Source organism: Sebastes fasciatus, chromosome 21 (genome assembly GCF_043250625.1).
Source record: "Sebastes fasciatus isolate fSebFas1 chromosome 21, fSebFas1.pri, whole genome shotgun sequence".
In the NCBI taxonomy this organism is placed as follows: Eukaryota; Metazoa; Chordata; class Actinopteri; order Perciformes; family Sebastidae; genus Sebastes; species Sebastes fasciatus.
In genome coordinates, this window is record NC_133815.1 from 13,950,936 (window position 1) to 13,969,811 (window position 18,876).

The following is an 18,876-nucleotide window of genomic DNA, read 5'->3' on the forward strand; positions in this document are numbered from 1 at the left end:
TATGAACACTTTGTTAGCTTGACCACTGGATTTAAAAGAAACACTCTCCCTTTCAATTTGAGCGTGACGGTTCAATCAATTTTTTTGTCCTCTCTTTCTCTGTCCCATTCTCACCATTCCTGTCTCAACCCTCGCCTTAACTCTCTCTTGTCAATTTTTTTTTCTCGCGCGCTCTGCTCCTATCTGGCTGCTTTGCTGTGTCTGGCTCTGTGGCGACAGGTTGTAAACCAAAAGGCCAATTTCTGCTGTCACTGTAGCCACTTAGGCGGCCATTGCTGTGCCTGAAGGCCGTGGCACTTTAAACTGCGGGCTGAATAAAACATTTAACTCTCTGTGCTCACTCATGCACCTTCTCTCTACCCTAAAACCTGTAGCCTCTCTTCATTTTTACCTGCACTCTCTCAGAACACATTTCTTTTATGTACTTCTATGGATGATGATGATGATGATAATCTACCACAAACTTAATCAGCAAAGTTTACACAGTGTTAACCAATTCATTATCTGTTTATAACTATATTAAACTGAGCAGGACTGTGATGGCACTCAGTCAAGGGGGCCTCCATCTGGTTGAAGGATCTCTGTCCTCCTCAATCTGCTGGTTTGGTCTTGTTAGCATTCTGTTACAACCTCCATATGCTACAGATACTGTAGTGGGAGGTGGGAATAAACAAACAGGTGGCACACAATGTAGACAAGCGTGGCATAAAAATCAGTTTGCAAAAATAGAAAGCATAGTGTTAAGCACAGAACAAGCTTTGAAATCAATCACGTAGGCTGCCTGGGCAAGAAGTCAGAAGGCTCTTCTTCTTCTGTGGTGTCCTGATTTTCCTACTCGCTGCCAATTCTGCACCGGTGCTGCACCCATGGAGCGCTGACTAAAACTACTGCTGAGTATTGCCATAAGATATATTGCGATTCATTACCTTTTTTTCAAATGCAAATCATGCAGTTTATCAATATCTCTTTTATCTAATAAGATATAGTTTTCACTCCGTTCATCTCAGAGTTTTCAGTCACATATCTTGAGGTCAGAGGTTGAAGGGACCCCTTTTAAAATTTAGCGTAACTTTGGAGCGTTATTTAGCGTTCTTCTTGACAGGCTAACATGACATGGTATTAATAGATTCCTTATGTTTTCTAGTTTCATATGTTACCTGTATCTTCACTCTAGCTTTTAGACTGAGCCCGCTACAACCTCTGAAAGACAGAATAGCGGCTAAGTTGGACTAAAAGGTTTATATAATAAAAGCGCGATACTACAATATTGCCACGCAAAATATCAGGAAACTGTGTGTATTTTTTCACAAAAGCAACGGATAAATGATATGTGAGATAAGATAGAACATGGCTGGAAAGAAGTAGAGCTGCAACGATTATTCAAGTAGTTGTCAACTATTTTGATAATCGATTAATCGGTTTGAGTAATTTTTTTTTAAAGTCTAAATTCTCTGATTCCAGCTTCTTAAATATGAATATCTTCTGGTTTTATTTACTCCTCTATGACAGTAAACTGAATATCTTTGAGTTGTTGAGTTGTGGTTGTCATCTTGGACTTTGGGGGGGGGGAAATTTACATATTTTTCACCATTTTCTGACATTTTATAGACCAAAGAACTATTAACATTAATTGAGAAAATAATCGACGGATTAATCGATAATGAAAATAATCGTTAGTTGCAGCCCTAGAAAGAAGCACAAAGTATAATTTAAATGCATTTTAATATAACAATGATTTAAATGTTTTGAAATGTATCTATTCAATAATTAACAACTGAACTAATTCATAATTCATATTTAATTCATATATTTCTACTGGTACACTCTTTAAATACCTTGTTAACAGAAAGGGCTGCTACCCAACAATACAGCAAGCGTCTGCCCTGCTGAAGTGCCCTTTAGCAGGATATTTAAACCCTAATACATGTTGCTCACCCTGATGTCTGACCTCTCTGTGAGGAGGGAGATTTTCCTCCCAAGGATTTGGTACAACATGATTCATATTAGGCTAACACTGACTTCTCAGTATTAGGTAACACTGTTCTCGGAATCAAGCCAGTGCATGGAGATTAATAGCCCAGCAGCTTACATATTAAATTGCTGCCAATTATGCAAAGTACTCAAGAGGCCATTCATGGCTGTTTGAGCTGGTGGTAGATAGTCTGAGCTCAAACAACTAAAGCAAGATGAGGCATCCTCCAGTCGCCACTGAGGGGTCTTTTTTGGTTGGAAGCTCCATCAGATTTCTGTACATTTAAGCCGCATCACTCTGGCTACGTTCCCTTTATGCTGTTTCTCTGCCAGTATCATCATAGATTTATCGTATAATAGCAGCCAGAGAGACAATCAGTTTCTTCTATGTTTGTGCGCGCTACACTAAAAACACTTGTTTGTGCCAGAGCTTTTGTAAAGGAGCGTCTTGTTTGTGACTCTGCGCTCCCCTTTTTTTTTTCCTCTGTTGCATCATGGTACATTTACCATCGCTGTGGGCGCCGCCTCTCCTCTCTTCTCCGCCCTCCATCCATCCATCCGTCTCTCTATCCCCACTCCGGTTCTTCCTTTTTCTCTCCCTCCCTCTCTGGACACCGATTCAGAGCGTGATCTGATCTCCATGTAATGGGAGAGTAATAGGCACTCTGCCTTGATTGGTTGGTAATTTGGGGGAGTTATGCACAGGTGCAATTTGTAATATTTTCAGTAAATTAAATTTCTTTCTCTTCCTCTCTCCCTCCCTCCCTCCACAGCGCTTAACTCAAATGGGCTATTTTTTCCCTCGCCGTGTCTCGAAATCTCTGTCCTGACTTTCCTTTTCTTTCCCCCCTTTTATTCAATGCTTTCTTCCCCTGCTCCTTTTCTTTTCATTCTCTCTCCCTCCCCTCCCTCCTTAGCTCTTACGCTCATTCTCTCTTCTCCTGGCTTGCTCTTTCTCTCCTCCTCTCGCCCTCCCTTTTTCTGTCGCTCTCTTTTTCTCCCCTCGTTTTATTGATGTACGCTCAGGCGCCCATTAGAGCTCCCTTTTTCCCTCTAGTGGAAATTGCAGCATGTTAATTTTCACACAAATTACGGCAATAGCAGGTATCTCTATTTGATACATTATAGCGGGAGCAATCAGAGATAATTGAGTGCCTTTCAGAGGGAGACGGCTGCATTCACTGCCGGCTCAAAGCTGCCCCATTATCGCCTAATCGCTCTTTAAACACTGAATTTTGCCGAACAAAAATTCTTGTCATAATTTTGCTTAAGTGTATTTGGAAATCACAGTCCTTTGAGCGAGGATAATTGAAATCAAATCCCTTTCACTGGAGCTGACATTTCTACATTTCCCTCCAATTGAAATTAATTTCAAAAATTGAGCATGAATATCTTCAAATAGCAGGCAATTATGCCTTTCAATGGAGAGAAATTACCGGTGCTGAATCGTTGGAGGCTTGCGGGCGAGAGCACCAGTTAAATGCCTTTGTTTCCCGCCGTGTTTGCCTAGTAAAGATTTACATATATTGACTCATTATGATGTCTTGTGAAGCTGATCGGCGTGACTACCACAACCGGCAATAACGCTCATCGCATCTAAAAAGCTCAAGAGTTTTAAAGCCTTGTGGCCTCACAGCTGAGGGAAAATGTATGTTTGTTTCTCTCCGTCTCCCTCCCTTTTCTCACTCCCTCTCTCTTTCTGCAGCTGTTGTGTGTGGGCTTGGATAGCTTCAGTATTTACAGCGCGTGTTTGCAGCTTAGCCCGGAGAAGAGTATGGAGAAAAGTGTGTGACGCTGAGGCCTTGTTTGTGTCACCGCTGCTGCGATGTTTTTCTTCTTAGCCGGATCCATGTCAAGGCATTTAATGGCCGTAGTTTTTTCAGCAGCTCGCACACTTCGACTGTAAACTGTGTGTTTTTGTACCGTCTTTCCTCGCGTACACATTGTCTGACTGACTACCTTTTCATTAACTGGTGTACTTGAGCGACAGTACGGAGCGCAAAAGTTCGTTGGAGGTCGGATGTGCGTGTCCTAAAAGATGGAGACAGGTGTTTTTAAGACTCTGAGGAAGTCTTGAGTGCTTGTTTCATTGTGCGAGCCATTTTAGACTGTTGCTCTGTGATTTGGATCAATTTGTGTGATTTAGCCTCTTTTTCTTATTTCAGACTTTTTTCTTTATTCTATACATCCTCCAGTCTCCATTCTCTCTTTATTCTCTCACACACACATTTCCCTTCCTTGCGTTTGGCTTAACCGTGTTTGCGCGTGTGTACATGGCGCCCGGGATGTGTATATGTGTGTCGGGGGGGGGGGGGCAAAGGAGCAAGGGGTACGAGGTGGGGGCTGGGGGGTCCTACGCTCCCGGGAGAGAGGCAATTTCACAGCTGGTTTGCTCCTTAGGCAGTCAGGCTGAAAATGCTGCAGATTTGTGGAGCAAATTGAAATGGTGTCAGTGCAGGAACAAAGCACCGAGCTGAATGACGAGGTAGGCGTGCGTGCGTGCGTGTGTGTTGCCGTGTGTGTGTGAGGGAGAGTGAGGTGGGGTTGAGGGGCTCTAAATTCAATAACAACCCTGTAACATTTTAGCCACGCCTTTCTGACACCTGTCAGTCAATCAGTATGCAGCGACCGGCCCGCCCACAATCAGCATTATATTGTTTGAATGTGTGTGTGTGTGTGTGTGTGTGTGTTTTATTTGCAAGAGGAAGAAGTGGTGCGCAGTGTTTGTGCCGATCGAGCTTGTTCAACCTTGGCAACCGTAACCGAGGCTCCATTATGGGATGCGCATGGTTTGGTTGTTGACTAGGCAGTGCATCAACGGTCAACAGCTGTGTGTGCCATGCGGGCAGCCATAGAAAGCCATTAAACACACACATATACACACACACACACACATTCACACACATCACATAGTTTGCATTTAGTTGCATTAGATACTCTTGCCACTTGATTACGCACACAGCAGTAAAAACTGAAATTACAATTACGCACGTTGCCGATTGGCAGGTATAATGGGCACACACAAACTCGCTTCACTCACACACACACACACACACAGATACTGCCACACAGGAATTGTCGGGATTCTTCCTGGTGGTAATAATAAAGCACTCGGCGCACACCTGATGGCAGTGTGGGGTCGGGGCTTAGCGTGCCCTCTCCAGCGTAGCAGGGAAATGACGAGCCAATAACTGCAATTAAACATGCAGTATAATGGCTAATCAAATTGACAGCCTCGGCTGTTCGCATGCCTCTCTCACAATGGCTTATCACAACAAACTATTATGAGGGAGGGTATTTCAGGCCTGATCCCCTCTTTTCTTTCTCTCTCTCTCTCTCTCTCTTCCTCACCGTCTCCGATTCTCTCCATCTCTCACTTCTTTCTGTATCTTTACCCTTTCTCTTTTTCTCCTCCTCTCTTTCCCTCCCACCTCTCTGTCTCGCTCTTCCTCTCCGTCTCTTCCTCCCCCCCCACCCTCTTTCTCTCTCTCTCTCCCTCTGGCAGGCTGTCGTGTGGCTCCAGTTAATTGCAGTGGAGATTAACAAAGCAAGCAAATTTGTTTTCTTGCTTTACTGTGTCACACAGAGGAAGGGAGATGTTTTCAGCGATGAATAGTCGCATGAGCTGAGTGCACATTTGTAGTGTCACGTTCAGTCTACTCGTTTCTCAAACTGGTATAACGGTGCTTATTAATATGTTGCCCCGTCATGATCTCCACTCTCATTAGACTAAAATAAAGGGGATTAATAACTTCCTTATACACACAGGAAATGAAATGGATTAGTAGCATTGTTGGTGAGTTAACTGTATCCAACAAGTGGAGACACACTGTATTAGAGATTAGTTTTCAACCATTAAATTAAACACAAACTATTTTGGCAATCGAATAATCGGTTTGAGTAATTTTTTAACAAATAAAAAAGTCAAAATTCTCTAACTCCAGCTTCTTAAATGTGAATATTTTCTGGTTTCTTTACTCCTCTATGACGGTAAACTGAATATCTTTGAGTTGTGGACAAAACAAGACATTTGAGGACGTCATCTTGGGCTTTCAGAAACACTGATCGACATTTTGCTCCATTTTCTGACGTTTTATAGACCAAAAAACGAATCGAGAAATCGAGAAAATCATCAACAGATTATTCGACAGTGAAAATAATCGTTAGTTGCAGCCCTATACTGTACGTGTTTCTGTTAAACAAGGTCAAAGAGAGTAATGCTGCTTTCACACCATGAAGGCAGAAAAGGTTTGAACAGGAAAAGTTTACTATTATCATTCCAAATCTGTTGTGTTCACGTATTTAAGGCTCCAATTTAAGTTGTTGGCGTTAACACACCAACCTGGCATCAAAGAACTAACGGAGACGAAGGCCGACTGTTGATTCGCCTCAAGTCGCCTTTGTCTTGGCCAAAAAGCTGCACTCGAACACACCGCAAAGATATTCAAAGAGGGAAACCAGAAGACGCAGGACGGCGGATATACAAGCCGTTGTTACGATGCGTACATGAAACAAAGTGGCATTTGCCAAACATTTTCACACCACTTAGCTTCATCCTAGATGGCCGTGTCGTTGTGAAAATATCCGTGTATTGGAATGATCAGATGAGATGAAGAGGAAAAATGAGAAGTGTGATTCAACATGCTGAATCGGCCAAAAAACCTCTGACATGGGCAGACAAGAGCCAACAGTGCGGGACACACACCGCACAAACGAGGCTGACAGACGCTCACCGACGGCCCCACCATCGGCTCGGTGTGTCAGGGTGTACAGTGGTGTTAGAGAGTGATGCTTCCTTTACTTTAACAGTCTTTGGCTGAGTACAACACACAAACCAGACAACAGCCAAGTGTAATTTTGGCCTCCCATCAAGTTACTCACAGAATTAACATTAATTAGCAGGAGCTGATTTGACCTGCTGCCAACGTTTGTGATTTCCACCGCTGAAAACACCGGTCGGCTAGAAAAGGAGAAACTAGCTGAATGTTTTCTACACTGAGCTTTGCTTTTGAGAAGAAGAAATAACGGATTTCTTCTGTAGTTAATACCGTATTTTTTTAGGATGTGACTGCCTGCCATAGTGGCATTTACAGCCATTTTGCAACCAGGCTGTTGACACTTGTAGGGAGGCACCATCTGGTCATTATTGCACATTAAATTCAATATAATATTCATCAGATTAGTGGACAGGTTTTGTTCACCTTGTGTTTTTATCAATGTTTTAATCCTTGTTGGTCTGTTTTCTCTACAGTACTCGGAGAAGGCCCTTTACAACCAGCTCTGCTTCTTCAGGTTCATCTTTGACTGGGACCACGCAGCTCCCAAACTGCTGGGTGATGAGAAAAGTAAGACTATGCACACACATACATACTAAACGAATAGGTCTTGTACCTAACTTTCAAAAGTCTTTTTTTTCTCTATTTGTTACAGGAGTCATTTCTAAAGTTTTGTGCAGTACTAGTTGTGAAAACAGGGCCTGCTTTTTTAAAAAAATCTATCATATTTTATTCATTTTTTTATCATTATTCTGCAGCACCGCCTTCGGAACTGAAATCAAGTTACTAGAAACGGCTGTTGAAGTTTGAATTTTGATGTCCTAACAATGCTTCCTCACAAATACACATACAACATAGCATTAGCAATCAATGGCTCAACGTAAACCTTTTACCCAGGCTACAGTTATAGTATTCACCAATGATGTGCGACACACACACACACACACACACACACACATACATACAAGTAGCGGAGTATGGGCATTGGATATGGGGAGGGGGGTTAAGGACATTCAGCTCCTCGAGTCGACAGCCCTAATTTAGGAGACGGATTCAATCACACACACATACAGAATGCAAAACGCTCCAATCACTGGAAGAAAGAAGGAAAGAGCCCTCCATCGCTCTCCCTCTACCCTTACCCTCACTGTCCATCTACTGCTTTCTCTCCTTTGCTCTCTCTCTCCCGCCGATCTCTCTCTCTCTCTCTCTCCCTCTCTTGGACAGGCACTTGTTTGGCTGTGTTGATTGAAAACAGGTTTTAGATTTGGGGAAATGATAGGGGGAGTAATGGGCGCGCTGACGAAAGGATAGCCCTTCTCCTATAATGGGACATGGAGCGTATATTTCCCCCCTTGGACTCAAATAGACGCTACTCCAGCGCTCTGGTCGCGCTCAGTAGGCGTCAGCCACGAGGCCTCTTTACCCATAGTTCTCCCTGATTGATGTCACTTGATTAGAAAGGGCCGCCGGGCCGAGTGATTTATTTATTTGATTAAATATTTATGTATGTATGTTATTTATGTATGTATGCCTAAATTTTTGCGTGCGCCAGTCAGGAACCCGAGTGAGGCAGCGAAAAGAGTGAGACAGCAGAGGTAAATATAACGTGTAATCAACAGATGACCACTCAGAAAGATGGAGGGATTGGACTGGTGTAGAGGAGCGGGGGGGGGGCGGTACTAACATGATTATAGCTTCCATTTTTTGCTTTCTTTTATTTCTGTCTTTGCCCAGATGCGAGGAATAATCGCCAATCAATTCTTTGGCCTCCTCCTTTCTTTATGTTCCTGTGCTTTGCGGTGTTTTTGATCTGCGTCGGGTACCTCACAATACAATACAATACATTCTAGTGGTAAGGCGTTGGAAAGTGTTTGCCAACATTTTACTGTATCTATAGGAGGTACAGTGTTCAGAGTGTTCAGTATGCACCGCACGTTTACATGGCTGTGGAGCAGTTTAAGCGTCTTGTCTCGTGACGGCTGCAAGCATTTTTGTGTGGTCCGCTGACACCAGATCAGAGCCTTTCACCAGGAATCAGACATTTCACATGCGCCGTCTGTCCACTTCCTAGTTCAAGATCTGACAGACTTTGAATGCTAAGTGTTAACTGTGCCTCTAGACCCGGTGGTTCCCAACGTTTTGGGCTTGAGACCCCTCAAAGTAAAGTAAATGTCTACAGTATTTGTGACATGTTGTTACAGGTAGGGGATGTCACAGTGAGGAAATATTCCCAACGGTTAATAAACTTGTGACAACACCGGTGTTACAGATTACACCTGACATTTTACAAGAAAGGATGACACCCAATACGTGTAGAGCGCTTACTTTGATCTTTAACATTGGATGGCTGTGTTTCTGGCCTCTCCGGTCGAGCTTTCGCTGCACCCGGAAGCTGCTGCGCCACACACAGTAGGCTGTGAACGCTCCGAGCGATCGCCTCATTATCGTTATTGTTCCTTTATAGCATTGGGTTTAAATCTGAAATTGAATAGGCACTTTTGCTTTTCGCTTCAACGACAAATCCTCCGCCATCATCTTGTCCGTCAACTTTCTCTCTCTCTCTCTCCAGTGTGTGTGAAATCAGACTCCTGCTGCTCTGAGCTGAGCTTCTGACACTTTCACTTTCAGTTTTTAGCGTCCGTCATCCGACTGTGTATTGATAACACGGCGCTGATAAGCAAAAATTAACTAAATAGCTTTTATTTCTATAAATAAAGCAAAACAACAGTGGGCAAGTAATGTAATCGTTGTATGCCCATACACCGTGTAACAGCGTGTAACAGCGTGTAACAGCGTGTAACACCGTGTAACACCGTGTAACAGCGTGTAACAGCGTGTAACAGCGTGTAACAGCGACTACCGCGGCAAGCCTAGTTACAGGTTGCACATGTCTATGAGCTGTGCAGCCAACGAGTGATTTTGGTTTCCCAGAATGGTTGGTTTATTCATTTTTTTTTTTTGGATTAAAACTAGAAAAAATAAACCGTGGGTCACACTTATTGCTGATATATCGATTTAAAATATTTACGTAAATCTACCCACCCTTCATCAGGCCTTAGGAGGTCAAGTTTCCAGAGTTTCCTCAGGTTGGTATCTCCACTCATTGACACATACTGAATCCTTTGCCTAATTTTTCTTTCACACACCCAGTACCGAAGCTTATTAACTAAACATTTTACCGGTAAGAAAAGTCACTTAATGGGCCGTGAAGGGTCACAGATTAGAGGACACACAGGACAGAAGGTTCTGGAGGGGATTGGATCACCCACCAGCTGTGTGTTTTAACCACTACACCACATCCACACACCATTACGTCTACTTGCTACTCTTGTCAGTCGAGAAGCAGCAACTACTTTTCTTCTGTTCCCTGAGCTGCCAGTCCATCAAATCATCACCCGTCCTGTTTGATGGTTTGGTTTCCTGAACACAAGACCTCCACTTTCCCCACATCGTCCCCAAAATCAAAATCTGACAGAATATGTGGCTGCATCCTACCTGAAGCACCAAGCACCCAGCACCGCCCAGCACTCTGCGGAGTTAACATTCACAACAAGTTTCCGCTGACTTGGACGTCACAGTAACGGCCACAAAAAACTTGTAGTACCCAAAATATGGCGTGGATGTCTGTTATCCAGGCAGGAGGTTGTGTTTATGGCAGATCTGTGTTCATCAGCAGGTACGGGTCACTGTGTTGTCGATAAAGGTTTACAATGTGCGACAGTTAATCTTGTCTGGCAACACTGACAAACTGTCTCCACCGAATGATTAATATCCACCACACACACTCACGCTACCGCTTTCCTCAAAATAGAGCTGGATGCATGTATACACACACATCATGCTGCTATAAAATATAGGTTTAAGGTGTTATCCCTCAGTCCTGGGGCAGTAATACCCCATATTACTGCATTACACACCCAGGGGCCACACTGCTCAGATTACAGGGAGGAGACATACAATCCTATACACCCTACTCTACTGTTGTGCTGTCTCTGTGGGAGAGTCTGCATATATACCTATAGAGATTTATTAGCACAATCTATCCTTAATATTGTCTTTCTGGTGGCGCTAGTGCATTTGTAGTGAATTTAAATAGACTCATCTTGCTGCTAGAAGAGCTGATTAAGTCGGGAGTTTTTAAAATTTTAACTGATTTTGAAGTTGGATTGCATCTTCAATCTCAAACATGCACACACTACAAGATTTGAAGATAATGGTGCATCAAACACTACAGGATTATTAAGATCATCGTGCCAGAGGTAGCATTGCACCACCTCACGTGATCTGACGTGATCTCATGGGGAGGCAGACGTAAACAAAACAGAAGCAGTGAGGAAAAAAACAAGCAGAAGGCTAAACGAGTCTGGATGAGAAAAAATGTTCCTCAGCGAGAACTGGAGGTGAAATTTTATCTGTCAAGAGTTGTATTGCTAGATAACGTCAGCCTCAATGTTTACCGTCGCTTGGCAGCACCATCCGCTGCTCCGGCTTGTCTTCTCTCTCGTTGGCTATTGTGGTCCCGCTCGGAAAGTGCTGACATAATCATCCAGATTTGAACTCCTAAATATCAAACATGTTTGAAATGAATCGGGCGGACCCGGTGAGCCTGCGAACAGTTCAGGAGGTTTAAGACTGGATCTGTAAACTCCTCACATTAACGGATAGTCAGGGCCAAACTTGTAAGGAGGGCAACTTGAGGTTTCAAATGCAACTTTGCTTTTTCTCACTTTAAAAGATCACAAACGGTTAAAGGACAGTGTGTAGGATTTAGTGGCATCTAGTGGTTTGGTTGCAGATTGCAACCAACTGAGTACCCCTCTACTCACCCCTCCCTTTCCAAGCATGTCGAAGAACTGCGGTGGCCTTCAGGTAACGTAAAAACGTGAAAGACTCTCTAGAGCCAGTGTTTAGTATCTCCATTCTGGTCTACTATAGAAACATGGCGAACTCCGTGAAGAGGACCAACTCCCTATGTAGATATGAAGGGCTCATTCTAAGCTAACAAAAACACAACAATTCTTAGTTTCAGGTGATTATACACGAATGAAAACATAGTTATGAATATTATATTCCATTTCTGCAAATAGATCCCCAGAAATCCTACAAGATCCTTTATTACGAAGAACATGAACACTGTAGTATTACTTGAATTAATCCTACATATACCATCCTGGTATATCACAAAGTAGAATATCAACAGCCTCATCCCGCTATGTTTGCATTTGCTGTTGTTTACTTAGCTCAGAGAAATGTTATTGTACATACATGTTTACATGTGCGCTGAACACACACGATAAAGCACATTGAATTAAAATAGCTTCACATAAAAGAGCTCCGAGTCGACGCTGAATGTAATTTGATCAGCTCGAATGTGTGCGTATACGCCGCAGTGCTACGCTGTGTTTGTGTGTGTGTGTGTGTGTGTGTGTGCACATTTGCAAGCCTGTCTTATCTACATGTATATTGCATTTTTGTGCCTGATTGCTGCAACTGAGTAAAACATGGAGGTAATTTCATCCGCTGCAGGAGATCTCTAATAGATTACACACACACAGAGGCACACACACACACACACACACACACACACACACACACACACACACACACACACACACTATGAAAAAAACATGCTGTCCGTTCCTTAGCTGGGAACATCCCGTATCAATGACTTTCAAATCATTTCATGTCACTTTTCTTCTCCCCGTCTCCCCTGCTCTCCCTTTTTTATCTCCCCTCCCTCCTTCACCGTCTATCTGTTGCCTTTCTCTTCCCTCCGTCACCCTCCCCTCCTCCCCTCCAGGTCTCAATCTTGAGTGTGGGCAGTATGATTGCGTGTGTGAGCAATAATGTAATTTTGCCGCATTGATAAAATATAAATTGTCCTTGAGCTGCGCTTTTCTAATGATCCATTTACCGACAGCTTCCTCGCCACCTCTCAGCACTCTGCGTTTGGTCCTCTTCTACCCTCCCACTCCTCTTCCTCTCTCGCTCTGTCTTCCTTTCCCTTCTCCTCCTCTCCCTCTCCATTTTCTTCCCTCTCTCTCTCTCTCTCTTCATCTTCCACTCTCCCCTCCCTTTCTCCGGCGATACAAAGCGGGGTGGCAAAATCCACGGGTGCGATTGTCAAATCAATTATTCATTCTGTGCAATTACACTCACACAAAGAAGTTTCCCTGTGCTCCGAGTGGTGATTAAATTAACTGCTATTCCAGCTGCCCGTCGCCACCAGCCTAATAGAATATTCATGGAGGCGGCCGACGGAATGGCCGATCTCCATTAACTTCATCATGCTCACTTAATTACAGGCTTGTTATTGTATTTACACCTAGTTAGAGCGTGCAGAGCCCCGATCTACTCGTGCCCGGCACCGCCAGAGTATGCGCGAGTGTGTGACAACACCTAGTTAGAGCAGAGATAACCCCTGATACACTTGCTGTGCGCGCGTGTGTGTGTGTCGGAGTCCGTGTGGATGTGTGCGACGAAGAGAGAGATGACGTTTAATGCAATCAATTAGGCAAAGTTTTTTGGATCTGAAGCTGCATTTGTGTCTACAGTATGCTCGCTATCCATGCGTCAGTTTTCCATCTTCCATTCCAGTCGTCATCTTTCCTCGTTATTTCCACTCCGCTCCTTTTTTTTCTCTTCCACATCTCGGGCCTTCCCAGCAACGCCGCCGCCGCCGCCGCCGCCGCCGCCGCCGTCTCCCCTCTCTCTCTTCTCTCCTTCCGCCTCACACTCGCTCTTTAAGGGAGGCTATTTATTTGAACTACACTCCCCACTGTGCTCCCGACTTGCAGCGAGGTCTCTCCCTCTTTCTTTTCCTCTCTGTGACTCTTAAATCATTCTTTTATCTGTTCGCCACACAGTGATTGAGGTGGAAAAGAGAAAGGAGTGAGGAAGGGGGAAAGAGGAGAAGGAGAGGAGGGGAGGGTGGAGAATTATTTTTCTCCTACCTTTCAGAAATGATGACATGATTGCTTTCGCTTGATCATGCATCATCACCCCCCTTCTATTCCCCAGATAAATAGACTAGTTTGTCTCTCCCTGCCTCTCCTCTCCCCTTTTTTCTCCCTCCATCCCTGTCCTTGCTAACATGAGGATTATCTGGTAATAGTTGCTGCTGGCGTTTAAGTCAACCACACCATCTTGTATGTGTGTGTGTGTGTGTGTGTGTGTGTGTGTGTGATTACTGTTTGTCACGTGATGTTTTTTAGTCGCCATGACTGTGATTTAGTGTGCTTTTTAAGTGTTTAACTACCATCAATCGTCTGTGTGCATGTTCTTTTAGTGTATGTGTGTGTGTGTGTGTGTGTGTGTGTGTGTGTGTGTGTGTGTGTGTGTGTGTGTGTGTGTGTGTGTGTGTGTGTGTGTGTGTGTGTGTGTGTGTGTGTGTGTGTGTGTGTGTGTGTGTGTGTGTGTGTGTGTGTGTGTGCCTGTGCCTCACTGTTGATCTCTGTGTATCTAACCTTTGTTCCCTTGGGCAGTCAGTGGGCTGGTATTTATCCAGCAGCCACTAATGCAGCGGGCAGGAAGGACGAGACAGGAGATAGGGCTGTGGAGATGGCGAGGACATGACAACCGGCCATATGGACAGCCTGTGTGTGTGTGTGTGTGTTTGTGCGTGTGTGTGTGTGTTTATATACAGTATGTGATCTAGATAAATAACAACCAAGTCACCGTTTTAAACAAGTTTTTAATTTGTTTGCTTGTAGTAAAACACTTTCATTAAGAACTATGATGACTGTTCCGTTATGATGTGACATTCAGGATTTGGAGAACCGCTGAAACAATTAGTGGATTCATTGAATAATCAGTCATTTATCAAGCAAACATACTAAACATTCACTATTTCCAGCTTCCTCAAGTGTGACGATTTGCTGCTTTTCTCCCTATATCGTCCTAAATTGAATATCTTCGGCTATTTGAAGACGTCAAATCACGATGTAGCTGCAACTAACGGTTAGTTTCGTTATCGATTAATCTTCCAATTAATCGATTAAACCATTTGTTCTATTAAGTAGAACTAGCTACAAAAAGTCCCTAAATCTAGCAAGAAAGTCGCCAAGTCGACAACACTGACCGCTGATCCCTTCAGGTCTCCCTCCAAAGCCACTCCCCCAAAATTATAATTAGTTTATTACAGTCCTGAGACAGCCACAGATAACTGTTTTTTTTCCCTCTTTTTTTGTCAGAGCATTTGATTTATTGATTGCTGTCGAGATGTAATAAGAATTTCAACGAATGTATCAAAAATGTATTTGAACAACACTACCAACCATACCTTTTATTTTTATTTCAAAAATGATTAATCGATTATCAATATAGTTTCCTATAAGTGCTCTGTTGCTCAACTAATTGTTTCAGCTCTAGTTGCAGCCCTAATTGGATTACTGTGGTACTCATTGCTCTTTTTTTGTGGTAACTAGTAATTTTTAAGTACTTTTCTTTTCTTTTCGCAGTTCTTCAAAGTTTTTGCAGAAAATCTAATCTTATTTTAAGGATTATGGGACTATGAGTGAAACAAAAAACTCTGCATACTTTCAAGGTGCTGCTGGCTACGTAATAGGGCCATTATAGGTACAAAATTAAATAAAAATAAAATGACAGAATCGGGAGAGGGCGGTAATATTCTGAGAAAATTACTCTAAATTTCCGAGATAACGGTCATGGAAGAAAAAAGAAAAAAACATGGATATTCTCTGAGATAAAAGTGGCAACTGTACGAGAAAAAAAAAACTCACAAATTTGCAAGATTATAAAGTTGTAAATTGGAGTACAAAACCGCGGTAATAGAAAATAGTGGGGTAACCTCATCACACGCCGTCGTAGCTGACAGCCTCTGATTGACTGGACGTTAACATACAGTATATATGATGCGTGTGTTGTTTGCCTGTATGATTTTTACTGGATGAAGATCTGAGGATCATCATTTTTTAAATAACATGAGCAGGTAGGAAAACCTACATCATGTCCGATATGAAAGACACTAGATTAATGCTCTAAAATCAGATCAGTTGCAGACAAAACATAAACTTTCACCCATTTCCATTTACCCTCTTCTTCTTCTTCTTCTTCTTCTTCTTTTTCTTCACATTACCCCTCCCGTCAACATTATTCTTGATGTAGCTCGTTGCACTCTTTGGTGTGATGGTGTGTTATTACTTGGTTTTATGATACTTCATCTACACTTGACGCTCAGTATAATATTGTAAAGATTTGGTTTTGGTAGCCGGGATGGCAGCTCTCCTTCTTCTCTCTGGCCTTATTACGGCCCACCCGAAGGGATAACAGGGACATGATATTGACTTCATGCTCTCGTTGGGCTTTTCTATCGATCTCATGATCCTGTGTGTGTGTGTGTGCGCGCGCACACACACGCCGCCGCCATCGACCCATCTGTCCAATTCTGCGATGTCCCTCCCGGCCCTCAAAGTGATAGCATTACTGGCACTGGATCTGTTAGCTCTCCAGTTAAGGGTGAAACGCTCCTCGGTGTTTATTAGCGACGAGACAAAGCCGGTGTGCGCTCTGCTCCTCTTCCAGTAGGAATCCTGCAGAACCTCATCATGGCGATGGAGCAGGGGGTGAGAGTTTGAAATGCACACGTCCCAGTAGCCCGCGGTATCGACTTTGACGCAGTTGAGGGAACTGAATGATCTTCCATTGAGCGATGATAACTCTTCCTTTCCTTCACCTCCAGATCACCTGAAGCTGTGGAACAGAGAAAAAGACGTGTATCGGCGCCTGAAGGAAGTGCCAGACAAAGCGTTGGCCACCAGCGGCTACTCGGAGATTAACCTGGCCAAACTCTTCCAGGCGTTCTCCTCCTTCAAGTAAAACAACGCACACACATCTGTAAAGACAACACCTGACGAGAAGCTCCAACATCTGACTCGGGACATTTGCACATCCAACTACAGCTGTTTTTGAATACATAGCTGGGTTGGTGATTTTAGGCTTTGGCCTCCTCACCCTGATATCATCTTCCCTGAACCTAATGGGCTTGTTCTGTGACTTAAAACCCAATCACACCTCTCCCCTTCTCCAATTTCTTCACATAGACGCTCATGACCCCATCACCCTGACTCTGTATGGTAAAGGGGAGTAGCAATCATACCTAAATGACAGTCCATTGTGTGTGTGTGTGTGTGGAGGCTAGCAGCGCCCAGATGTGTGTGTGTGAAAATGACTTATCCTCAGAGCAGCCAGTATACTCCAAAAGCCGCTAATTAGCCAATGATAGTGACCCAGGCCACTAAGACCACTGGATGCCCGCAGCGATCGGACACTTGTTCTGATTACCACCATTCATCCCGTGTGTGTGTGTGTGTGTGTGTGTGTGTGTGTGTGTGTGTGAGATCAGAGGATGAAAGAAAGGAGTAAGGAGGATGCAGGGAGTGACGGGGTGAGGGAGGCCACACGCGCTGCTCCCTCGCTCTTTTGTCTCCGTATCGAACAGCTGATCTTCTCCTCCACTGCCTCTGTTTAACTGATTCATCTCTTTCACTCCTTCGTCTCCTGCCCTCCCTCCCTCTGTGCAGATTGTGTTTTCACGCCTGTAATTTTCTATGTATCCGACTTGAATCGCTCAGGTGGGTGTGATGTAATAAATTTTTTTTTTTTTTGTTGTAATGATCAGAATATTTCGTATTGGGTATTTTGATATTCATGAGAACCCTTTTTTTTATACTGAAACCTCAATAAAAAAAGCTAAATGGATAAGATGTTAATCTTGTGTTATTGCAATGTGGGGGGGTGACAGAAGATGGGTGGGTCTATATCCTGTAGTGTCTTTGTGTTTCCTGTTACCGCTGCACTCTAGGGCTGCAACTAACGATTATTTTCATTGTCGAGTAAAGCTGAAGTAGGCGAGATTGGAGCATATATGCAGCCATGTTGAGATCTGTTGAGTAAATACCAAGCACCGCCCACCAGCTAGAGCACAACCAATAGGACCGCTCTCTCTCTGAAATGACCTGTGATTGGCCAAAGTCTCCCGTCACGGGCTAGAGTTTTTAAAGCCTGAAAACGGAGCCATGAGGAGGTGCAGAAGTCTAGTTTTTTCTCAGAACACTTGAATTACAGTATGCTGAAAGGTTATTATGGAATTTTTGCCCAATGATGCCAAAAATATACTGCCTACTGCCACTTTAATCTGATTATTTTCTCGATTAATCAATTAGTTGTTTGGTCTATAAAATGTAGGAAAATGGTGATAAATGACCGTCAGTGTTTCCCAAAAGCCCCAAATGACGTCCTCAAATGTCCACAACTCAGATATATTCAGTTTACTGTCATAAAGGAGTAAAGAATTCAGAAGATATTCACATTTAAGAAGCTGGAATCAGAGAATTTTTACTTTATTTCTTCTTTAAAAAATTACTCAAACCGATTAATCAATTATCAAAAAAGCTGCCGATTCATTTAATACTTGAAAACCAATCGATTAATCATTGCAGCTCTACTGCACTCACATAACAAACCTGCCATGCAAGTGAACTTCATTAAAGAAAAAACTTTTTTATAGTGTTTGGGCATCCAGTTACGTAAATGAAGCACTTTATTTGACACCAAGATAAGTCTAAGTTTGTCTTAATATCAACGAATCCCACGAAAAGGCCCAAACCAACAATGAATTAATGCCTGAAACCCTGATACGGTATAGTTTATTCCTCCATTATTGTCCAAAAATTATTAAAAATGCACCAATTAGCCACGAGTTTGCACAGGGCGACATGTTTCTTCATCATCAGGAACCTGAGTTGATTCCACATACATCATCCTGTCATAGATTCTCACTGGTACACCAAATGTGTATTCTTCCGCCGCAGTAAGTAGTCCCTCACCAAATGCACTGTTTACTCATGTTTAATTACTGTTTCCTAAAAACTACAGTGCCCAGCTGTTTTAGGAAATCACTTGACCTTTTTTTTTAAAAAAAATAAAACTATTTTCATTTTCAGAAAGAGCGAAGGGGTTTTGGGGCTGAGAGCCGCAGAGAAGTTTAAGTTTAAGTGTAAGTAAGTATTCATGATTTGTTTACAGAAAGACTGATATAGAATATCACAAGCTTTATTCTTTAAATATATAGATGGGATTTTTGTGAGTTTTTCCGATTTCAGGAGAA

The 18,876-nt window shown here is 43.1% G+C and overlaps 1 protein-coding gene across 1 annotated transcript in view; it reads left to right on the forward strand.

Moving 5' to 3' along the window:
* Positions 1 to 17,468, forward strand: part of pola1 (polymerase (DNA directed), alpha 1) — a 56,854-nt gene extending 39,386 nt beyond the window's left edge. The window contains exons 36-37 of the mRNA XM_074621388.1: positions 7,223 to 7,316; positions 16,450 to 17,468. Coding sequence (XP_074477489.1) covers positions 7,223 to 7,316; positions 16,450 to 16,586 — 231 coding nt within the window. The 3' untranslated portion in view covers positions 16,587 to 17,468. The remainder of the gene's footprint in view (positions 1 to 7,222; positions 7,317 to 16,449) is intronic.
* The last annotated feature ends 1,408 nt before the right edge of the window (positions 17,469 to 18,876 follow it).